The sequence below is a fragment of the Palaemon carinicauda genome, chromosome 37 (genome assembly GCF_036898095.1).
Source record: "Palaemon carinicauda isolate YSFRI2023 chromosome 37, ASM3689809v2, whole genome shotgun sequence".
Classification (NCBI taxonomy): Eukaryota; Metazoa; Arthropoda; class Malacostraca; order Decapoda; family Palaemonidae; genus Palaemon; species Palaemon carinicauda.
The window spans coordinates 57,150,008-57,160,652 of NC_090761.1; the positions used below are offsets into that span (position 1 = coordinate 57,150,008).

Below are 10,645 nucleotides of genomic sequence, written 5' to 3' on the forward strand. Positions count from 1 at the left end.
ACTCCCTCCACTTCCTGAGTTACTCTAACAAACACATGTTCATATTTTCTACAGACGAGTAGCTTCCCTATGTCATCACACTTGGGGGTTATCCAGGAACTCTTCACTGCACAGGGTTTTTCGCAACCAGTTGCGAGGAGAATGGCTAGAAACCTCCGAGAGTCATCTATTGCTGTCTACCAAGTGAAGTGGACTATCTTCTGTGGTTGGTGTTGTGGAAGGGACATCCCTCTACTCAGTGCCAGAATTCCAACAAATAGCAGAATTATCGTTATATCTGAGGGAGGAAAAGCAGTTCAGTGTCTGTGGTGAAAGGGTATTGCTCAGCCTTAAGCCTCGCTTTTAAACTGAATGGATTGACATTCCCTCCTTGACAGAATTATCTCTCCTCATACATAATTTCAAGTTATCTTGACCTTCGTTGAAAGTCAAACCGCCTCTGTGGAGTGTAGGATGAGTACTGCAATCCCTGAAAGGAGCATCTTATGAACTTCTTAGTCAGAATTTAGAATGCAACCTGACTCTAAAGACAGTTTTCTTCTTAGCTCTGGCCTCTGCAAAGAGAGTCGGTGAGTTACATGGTCTGTCCTTGACGTCGCCCATTCAAGGGGATGGGGTCAAGTGACACTCAACTTCGTCCCTGAGTTTATTGCCAAGACTCAAAATCCGGTTGTAGCATATCCTAGGTTTGGGCCCTTCCAGATTGAGAGTCTCCGTACTACAAGTGATCCAGATCAATTGTTATTATGGCCTGTAAGGGCACTGAGGAAATATCTTTAAGGAACTGCTTAAGCTTGACCACAGACTAATAGACTGTTTCCCAGACCAGGTAAAGTCAAGAGGAGGGTTACAAGGAATTCAATATCGTCCTGGATCAGGAAAGTCATCAAATGAGCCTTCGAAGTGTAGTCACCTCCTCATGATTGTAGACTTAGAACTCATGACGTCAGGGGTATTAGTACGTCCCTGCCATTCAAAAAAGTTTACATGTGACACAGGTCTTACAGGTTGGCGTGTGAAACGTCAGTCTACTTTTACCGCCCACTACCTGCGAGGTGCCTCGTAACCCACAGGAGCCTCAACGCATTCTCCATAGGTCCCGTGGTGGATGTAGAAAATGTGATCAATAACACCTCTGGAGGACAGATGTTACCCGGCTGTAAGCCTAGTATGATAGGTGATGAACTAGCCTTTTACCTTTCATTCTCCCCACTCTTAGGGCTTGAACAAACTGAGTAACTCTGTAAGCTGACCTCCTCTGACTGTAGGTGGATATCATTGTCCCTTGTGTATCCTAATATAGGCATATGTATTGTTACGTCCCATTCTCCCAGTGAGGGGGGAGTTGGGTAACATCAATTTAAGAAAAGCATAGCCAAGTGGTCTTACCTTGACAAGTCACATTGCTCAGTTTTCACACCTTCACACAATTGCTCAGGCTCTTATCTCTCATTGGGAGTTAGCGAGGTAATAGGTGTACTCTTCCTAAGCTCATATGAAGCATAAGAGTCACACCCCGGATCAGGGACCAGCCAGATGGCCTTGGGCTTCCTCCAACCTATGAGTGAGTCTCCATAGTAAAGAACGGAAAGGTTTGTTTGTTCCGTAACTGACATACAAACCACGCTATTTAATAGGGGTATTACTTTCGGCGTAGCTGAAATGACGAGCCATTAGAATTTTAACGAGGGTTTACTACCCCACCGCTAGTTAGCGGGGGGTAGGGGAGGGTAGCTTGCTAAACCACCCCCCCCCCACACACACACACACACCTGTGCTTGAGCTCACTTTGCTCTCGGCTCGGGTGGTAGTCGGACGTGTCCGCTCTCACCCTTGCCTCTCTCTGACAGCCATTAATGTCTTTTTGCTTTTTCTTCTACAGGTTTGAGTGTGAAGTTGGCCTCTGCGAATATGCGCATGTGTCCAGGAATACCCGACCGCCCCTGTGGAACATTCATGTCGGCGGTCGAGACGAACCCTCACACCCTTTGCTGCCCTTACTGTAGAGGTCAACAGTGTGATAGTGGTAATAAGTGTGGTGAGTGTAGGGAGTGGTCTACCTCCCAGTGGAAGAGGTTTTCTCGGCGACGTAAGAAGAAGTCCAGGTGGGATATTTCTCCTTCGAAGTTTTCTTTGAAAGGAGAAAATCCCAAGGACTCTTCTTCCTTTGCCCAAACCTCCTCCGAAGCTCCCGCTCGATCGGTCTCTTTCGAGAGACCGTCGAGTGGTAGCGTAGACCGTGGTTCTGTTTCCCGAACTCGGGATTCAAGAGATGGCGCTGCCTCCCCTAGCGAGGCAGCTCCACCTCTCCCCCCGGGGGAGGATCTTAATTTGTCTAATTTGTTTCATCTTTGTCTTCCTTGGGGCTCGAGGGTTCGCCCTCCAAGGAAGCACTTCTTGACATCATCCACTGTCAAGCAACCGCTGACTTTGGCAGAGGTTGATCCTCTGTCTATTGTCGACGTTGTGGTATCAGAGGTATCCAATTCGGTATCTCCTAATACCTCTGCCTCTTCTCATCCCGCTGTTGCTGAAGGCTTAGTTTCTCCCGTTCCTGCTCAACCTACGAGGGACAAACTAAGTTCAACAGTCTCTCCTGCCGGTGATTCTCCCCCTCGGGGGAGTTCACTCACTGAGACTCCTCTTCGGAGGACTGCTGAAGGTCAGCTTGCTGATCCAACGGCCCCAGAGGGCGTATACGTCACAAGGCTCGCCTTCCTCTTCACCGGAGAGACCTTCTTTCACCTTATAAGACGGTGAGGAGGCGCCTCTTCGGTTCATCATCGTCGTTGCAGTCCGCCGCAGAGGAGCCTCGTCATCGATCACCGACTGTTCATGCTATGACCCTGGACCTCTCTGCGGATCGTTTGCGATCCCCTTCGGTGGAAGGTCGTCCTTTCAAAGGACACGTCAACCTTCCACCCGACAGACCTGCTGACCTGCCGTCGCCGTTCCTGGCAGCTGATGCGCTTTACGCGCCGACAAAACCTGTCTATCATAGTCAGGCACTGGTCCCTTCGGGGCAACAGGGGCGTACGCACCATCACGCGCACACGTCCCTTACGCGCCATGTTAAACATGCGCGCCAATGATCTCCTGCCCATAAGGATGTTCCTGAGATAGCGCGCCAGCGCTCTCCTGCTGTTCCTGAGATAGCGCGCCACTGCTCACCTGCGCGCCAGCACTCACCTGCTCGCCAGAGCGCCACTGCGTGCCATCAATCTACTGCGCACCAGCTCTCTTCTACGCGTCAGCACTCGCCAGCACCAGGCGCGCCAGCGCTCTTCTACGCGTCAGCGCTCTCCTGCACGCCAACGATCTCCTGCGCGCCCACGATCTTCGGATCTGGGGCCGGTAGGGAAGTCTAAGACTTCACCTACTTATCAGCGCTCGCCAACGCGCCGCCTGCTATCTCCTGCCCGCCATCCCTCGCCGGCACGCAACCGCGTGCGTTCACCTGCAGGCGCCCACGAGGATGCGCGCCCATGCCCATCCCCTACAGCAGCTACACACCGCTAGCCTGATGTGCGCCCACAAGAGGTGCGCCAACGAACACAGGTTCTGACTGCGCGCCCTACGACATCTTGTGGGGCGTGCGATCTCTTGCCCGCACGCCCACGGGCCCTTCATCCTGATCCTGCGCGCGCGAGCGCACATTCAGCCTCCTGGGCACTCTCCTGTGTCTCCTGCGCACGCTTCTACGCACCATCGCTTGCTCGCGCACACGCATCAACAGTCCCCCGCACGCGTGCGCGCCAGCAGTCTCCCGCGCGCGACTCCGGGTATTCCCCATCGCGCGAGCGCCAGCGCGCTCTCCTGCGCGACCGCCAATACCCTCCCACGCGCGAGGCTGCAGGACAACGCACGGCAAGGTCGCCATCGCCACATTACCCCCCCCCCCCCCGCAAGCGCAGAACAGTGCGCTCGCCGGTGGAGGGGAAGGGACATTTCTTCCTTTTCTTTTCAGGCGAACCCCCCTACGGAAACTCCTCCCAGGGATTGGTCGATCCCTGTCCCTCCAGAGGGAGTGTCTGACAGCGCAGCTATCAGCCAGCAGCCGTGGTTTGGGGCACTAATCAGAGCGGTTACACAGGATGTCAAGCCTGTTCTCTCTGAATTGGGCCACAAATCCTTGGCTGCGTCTACCCCCCCTAAAGAGAAAAGGAGTTTCGGACGCGGTGACTTCTCCGAGGACTAAGCTGTCTCCTAGTAAGCCTTCGAGGCAGGAACCCTCCCCCCCCAAAAAACTTTTTCTTCCTCCCTGTCGGACGACGATTTCCCATTCTCAGGGGAAACACGTGAGGTGGGACGTTCCCCCATCGCACCAGTGAGGGAAACCCCACCTCGCGTTGGAAAGTCTTCTCGGGTAGGGGCGGAGAAGAACCTACCTCCGTCGTTGTTGGAGTCCTGCATCCTTCCTAGGAGGGAGTCGAAGGACTCTAAAACAGTACCGAAATCCTCGACAAAACTTAGGATGGAGCCAGCCTGTCGCTCGGAGAATGTCCGCGATTCTCCCCAAGAAGAGCCTTTGGGGACAGGAGATTTCGCTGCGAGTCCAACATCCGGAGGAGAGCTACAGGAGTCAGAACATGCATTTTGGCAGGTTCTGACCCTTATGAGGACTCTCATTGGGTTTGCTGACCCAGAGATTCCCCCTCGAGAGGGCAAAGACACGGTCTTGGACCGAGTATTTGGGACTCAAAAACCTTCTAAGGCCAGTGCGGCTCTGCCCTGGTCTCAGGGCGTTAAGAGTACCAGGGACAAGATCGCGGTCCAGCTCTCTGAGTTAGCCTCCTCCACCCGATCCAGTGCCGGCAATAAGCTAGTCCCACCTCCTCGCATACAGCAGAGGAGGTACTTCGAGATCTTAGAGGAGCCTTGTTTAGCTCTTCCCCTTCACCATTCTTTGGAAAAGCTTACCAGGGAAGTCCCTCTTGAGAGACTCTCCAACCGGCAGGTCTCATTATCGGCGACTGAGATCCTTAATCAGGAGAAGGTTGCGAAGTGTGCTATGCAGGACACTTCATGGCTGGATATCTGCTTAGGGACGTTAGGTATCCTGATATGTTCGGAGGATTTCTCCAAAGAACGTACCTGGAAAGCTATGGAGACCTTTCTTCTCTCAGGCACTCACACGATCGAGTTTCTGGCCCACCAAGTCTCGAACTTGTGGGCGAACACCATCCTGAAACGTCAGGATGCGGTGGCTGAGAGGTTCCATCAGAAGGTCCCTAGCACCGAGATAAGCAGGCTCAGACATTTTTCCGTGGAGGGAACGAATCTGTTTGAGCCTAAAGACGTGGAGCATGCTGCTGAGAGGTGGAGGAAGTCCCACCAAGACTCCCTTCTACATAGGGCTTTGACATCCAAGCCCTAGAAGCCTCCAGCGCCCCAGCAGCCCCGTCCTACCAAGACCACAAAACTGACAATGGCAGCGAAGACAGTGGTGTCTAAGCCCTTAAAAAGTCCTCCAGGGGAGGGAAAAATCCTAGAGGGAGTAGCCGAGGCTGCAAACGCTAGGATTGGCAGTCCCCCTGCATGTCCACCAGTGGGCGGATGCCTACAAAGTTGCGCAGACAGGTGGCAGCAACTCGGGGCCGATTCCTGGACGATTTCCGTAATCAGTCAGGGATATCGCGTCCCGTTCACAACATCTCTACCTCCCCTGACGATGAATACAGTGTCATTGAGCTCCCTTGCCATGGGATCAGCAAGGGGACAGGCCCTTTGGGCTGAAGTCCAGACCATGTTGAAGAAGGGCGCTCTCCAAGAGGTCCTTGACGGGTCCCCAGGCTTCTTCAGTCGACTCTTTCTTGTAAAGAAGGCGTCTGGAGGCTGGAGACCAGTCATCGACCTCTCGGCTCTGAACAAGTTTGTCAAACAAACTCTGTTCAGTATGGAGACCACAGACACGGTCAGACTTGCAGTGAGACCACAAGACTTCATGTGTACACTGGATCTGAAGGATGCGTACTTCCAGATCCCAGTCCATCCGTCTTCAAGGAAGTACTTAAGATTCAGCCTAGACAACAAAGAGTACCAGTTCAAGGTGCTGTGTTTCGGTCTCTCCACAGCACCACAGGTTTTCACCAGAGTGTTTAATATCATCGTGGGCACACAGGATCGGCATCCGTCTCCTCCGTTATCTGGACGACTGGCTGATCCTAGCAGACTCGGAGTCATCCCTTCTTCAACACCGAGACAAACTTCTGGGACTTTTCCAGGATCTGGGGATCATGGTAAATCTCGAGAAGTCTTCTCTGCTTCCCACTCAAACACTGGTATACCTAGGCATGATTATAGACACCAATCTCCACAAAGCCTTCCCATCAGACGACAGGATAGCAAGGCTGAGGAAGGTCGCAAGCCCTTTTCTCAGACGAGAAGAGCTTCCAGCCCAATTGTGGTTACGTCTCCTCGGTCACCTCTCATCTTTGGCTCGTCTAGTTCCCAACGTTCGCCTCAGGATGAGATCCCTCCAGAGGCGACTCAAGTCCCTGTGGAATCAAGGTTACGATTCCCCGGACGTCCTGATCCCTATGGGACCTGCTGAACGGACGGACCTCCAGTGGTGGGTGTAAGACGAGAACCTATGAAGAGGAGTGGATCTTTTCGTCCTCCCCCCGGGTTTGATGCTGTTTTCGGACGCCTCAAAGAAAGGGTGGGGGGCCCACGTTCTGCACCACAGGCCCTCAGGCCTGTGGTCAGAATCAGAAAAGAGCCTCCATATAAATCTTCTAGAGATGAAGGCCGTTTTCTTGGCCCTTCAACAGTTCCAACAATACCTGGCGGGTCACTTTGTGGTGGTGATGAGCGACAACATCACAGTAGTGGCTTACATCAACAAGCAAGGAGGTACCTTTTCGAAGCAGCTATCCCATCTTGCAGTAGAGATACTGAGATGGACCGAAGTCCACTCGATTCCACAATCGGCACGTTTAATCCCAGGCAAGAGGAATATGCTCGCCGAGAATCTGAGCAGAGCGTCTCAGATAGTGAGTACCGAGTGGTCTTTGGATCATCTAGTAGCCAACAAAGTCCTTACTTTGTGGGGTTCCCCGACTGTGGATCTGTTCGCAACAGCTTTGAATTTCAAGCTTCCGCTGTACTGCTCCCCAGTCCCGGATCCCAAGGCACTCAGGCAAGATGCCTTTCAACAATGGTGGGACAACATCGACGTGTACGCCTTTTCCCCATTCTGTCTGATGAGGAGGGTGTTCAACAATACCAGAATATCGGTCAATCTTTCAATGACCCTCATAGCTCCGCTATGGCATCACGCGGAATGGTTTCCGGACCTTCTGCAATTCCTAATGGAACTTCCGAGAGAACTCCCTCCGCGACACAATCTACTCAGACAACCACATGCCAACATCTTCCACAAAGCCGTAGTTTCGCTACGACTTCACGCCTGGAGACTATCCAGCATCTCCTCGCTGAGAGAGGATTTTCGCAACAAGTTGCGATCAGGATGTCTGGACATCTGCGAAAATCATCCGCATCTGTCTACCAGGCAAAGTGGAAAGTCTTCTGTGGTTGGTGTCGTGGAAGGGGTATCTCTCCACTCGATGCCACCATTCCAACAATAGCGGAGTTCCTCATGTATTTGCGAGAAGAAATGCGCCTTTCAGTCTCGGCGGTGAAAGGCTATCGCTCAGCCTTAAGTCTAGCCTTCAGGCTCAAAGGAATGGACATTTCTTCTTCGCTGGAACTTTCCTTACTCATACGAAGTTATGAACTTACCTGCCCTCAGTCGGAAGTGAGACCTCCTCCATGGAACGTGGTTCGAGTCCTCAGGTCTCTGAAGAGACCTCCCTATGAACCATTACGCCAGGCTTCAGATCGTCACCTAACTTGGAAGATGGTGTTCCTACTAGCTTTGGCGTCAGCCAAGCAAGTCAGTGAACTTCATGGTCTCTCGTATGACATAGGCCATTCAAGGGGATGGGGGGAGGTAACGTTCAAATTTGTCCCTGAGTTTATTGCTAAGACTCAGAATCTGGGGGTGGCGGACCCTCGGTTCGACTCCTTGCAGATTTCGAGTCTCCGTTCTGTAACAGATGACCCAGACCATCTCCTACTGTGCCCAGTAAGTAGCTTGAGGCTATATCTCAAAAGAAGGGCTGCAGTCCATCCTCAGGTGCAAGCGTTGTTTGTTTGCACTGGGAGGGCTAAGAGGAGGGTCACGAAGAATACCATCTCGGCATGGATTCGTAGGGTGATTCATCTGTCCCTGAATCCAGACCCTCCTCCATCACGTCGCCCTAGAGCTACGCCACGTCCCTGGCTTTCACAAAGAATTTCTCAGTGACGCAGGTTCTTCAGGCTGGGGTCTGGAAGCGTCAGACGACCTTCACGGCCCACTACCTGCAAGACTGACCCACAGGAGGCTCGATACGTTCTCTATCGGCCCTGTGGTGGCTGCACAACAGCTGATTTAAAACCTCAGGCTCCTTATTGGACAAGTAGCAGAAGGTTGAGGGCATTGTTACCCGGTCTTAGTCTGCAGGAATGAAAAGGTTTGTCTGGCCCTTATTCTTTTCTTCATCCTCCCCTCTCTCGGGGAAAGCAGCATCCTGGGTTCTCTGCACAGCTGACCTCAAACCACTGCAGGTAAACCATGTTTCATTGTGTTCCTAGTATTAAGCTAATACTGTCACGTCCCCATACCGTGACGAGGTGGTATTGGGAGAGTCCTAGCCTAAAGTTTCCATCTAAAGGACTACAGGTCAACTTCCTAGGAGTCACACTTTATTATACCTTCTCACACAGCTTGCGTAGGCCGCAGTCCTTTCGTAGCAAGGTTCTAGCGAGGTGCAGGGACTCCTTATTTTTGAGTGCTGACACTCAAATAACGAGCCCCCAGGCAAAGCCAAAAGCCAGTACTGGCTGGGACGTTCCACCCTTCCTAATGGGTGAGTCACCCTTATTAAATAGCGTGGTTTGTATGTCAGTTACGGAACAAATGACAAATTTGTAGATAATTTGTATTTTTCCTAACTATGCAAACCTTAGCTATTTAATCAAACTTGCCCGCCAGCCTTATCCCCCTTGAAGTCCTACCTCCAAGCAAAGTGAGCTCAAGCACAGGTGTGTGTAAGGGGGTGGGTATCAAGCTACCCTCCCCTACCCCCCCCCCCCCCCGCTAACTAGCGGTGGGGTAGTAAACCCTCGTTAAAATTCTAATGGCTCGTCATTTCAGCTACGCCGAAATTAATACCCCTATTAAATAGCTAAGGTTTGTATAGTTAGGAAAAATACAAATTATCTACAAAATTTTCATATTTGTTGCTGGAACAAATGATGAATTATGAAATAATATGTATTTTTCCTAACCATACAAACCTGAAGCTCTTTATCCATACTGGCCCGCCTTCACCTACCTCCAAGTGTTTAGTGTTGGCTACTGTGTGTGTGAGTGGGGTGGTGAGTCTACCTCCTGTTAACCCCCTCTTCGCTAACTAGCAGAGGAGAGTAACACCTTGCTGAAAGTTTTACGGCTAGTTTCAGCTGTCATCGAAATGTATCTCCATAGTAAAGAGCTTTAGGTGTGTATGGTTTTGAAAAATACAAATTATTTCCAAATTTGTCATTTTTTGCATATCAAAGGACATTTTAATTTTTTCTTTTTCATATATTCATCATCAATTATTTCTTTGTTGTGTTGCAGCAAGAATTACGCGAGGCTGAAGAATTCCAGAGTCGAATAATTTCTGGTGAGTATGGAAAAGCTGCACCATCTGCCCAGAAAAGTAAAATTACCCAGTCTGCTTACTTCAGTGATGAGGAAGAAGAGAATGAAGTTGATACATGAAGATTTTTTCAGCAATATACTGCGGTCCTGTATGCTTACGTCGAGAGGAATAAACGTAACTTTTCTGTTTTCTAAGATTTTTCCACTAATACGATATATGGATAGTGATTGCATTTCAGTATTGAAGTATACATAAGCCAAATTTAGATCTGCTTGGAGCAGATTATCATGCATGATAACTCAAGGTGAGTTTAAAAAATTATCAATACTAGGTTGAAATAATTTATTGAATCCATGTGAAGTGAAATTCCCTGTGATTCAGGAGTGCAATAGTTGTTATTTGCTAATCTTATTGCACAAATATTTTGTTAGGTCAATCAAAAGTAGAGGATACTACTGTACTTCCAAGTATTAGTGGCATTTTACTATCTCTTTTGAAGGCATTTATGGTGCTGCATCATGGCACTATGATTTGCGAAGGCTTATTCCTAATATGGGACTACTCTATAACTCGAATGTCTGAGTCGTAAGTGGATTTATTTAACCGCTATGTAAAGTGTGTTTAATGATAAAAGTAATTAATTACATTAATAAGGAGGAGCCTTTTTTGTGAGCAACTATTTTTTAGGGTGAAAGGTGGTTTTATTAAGATATAAATGATACTACCAAATGTAAATTGATATAGTAGAGGGGCGAAATCTGAAAAGAGGCCTCGTTAAGGTTTTAAAATAATTTTCTGTTACAAGCCAGCATCCACCATATATTGTTAGTATATGATATCCTGCATTCAGTAAGGGTGGATGACACTTGAGATTTTTCCGAAAAGGGCCAAAATTAACCCTTTTTAGTGAATACGCAATTTGAAAAAAAACGACGAAAACACTGAAGACT

The 10,645-nt window shown here is 49.9% G+C and overlaps 1 protein-coding gene across 2 annotated transcripts in view; it reads left to right on the plus strand.

The window, feature by feature from the left end:
- LOC137629120 (zinc finger CCHC-type and RNA-binding motif-containing protein 1-like) overlaps positions 1-9,884 on the plus strand; it is a 58,082-nt gene extending 48,198 nt beyond the window's left edge. For both annotated transcript variants that reach the window (XM_068360394.1, XM_068360393.1), the window contains exon 5: positions 9,671-9,884. In XM_068360394.1, coding sequence (XP_068216495.1) covers positions 9,671-9,814 — 144 coding nt within the window. In that variant the 3' untranslated portion in view covers positions 9,815-9,884. The remainder of the gene's footprint in view (positions 1-9,670) is intronic.
- Positions 9,885-10,645: the final 761 nt, after the last annotated feature.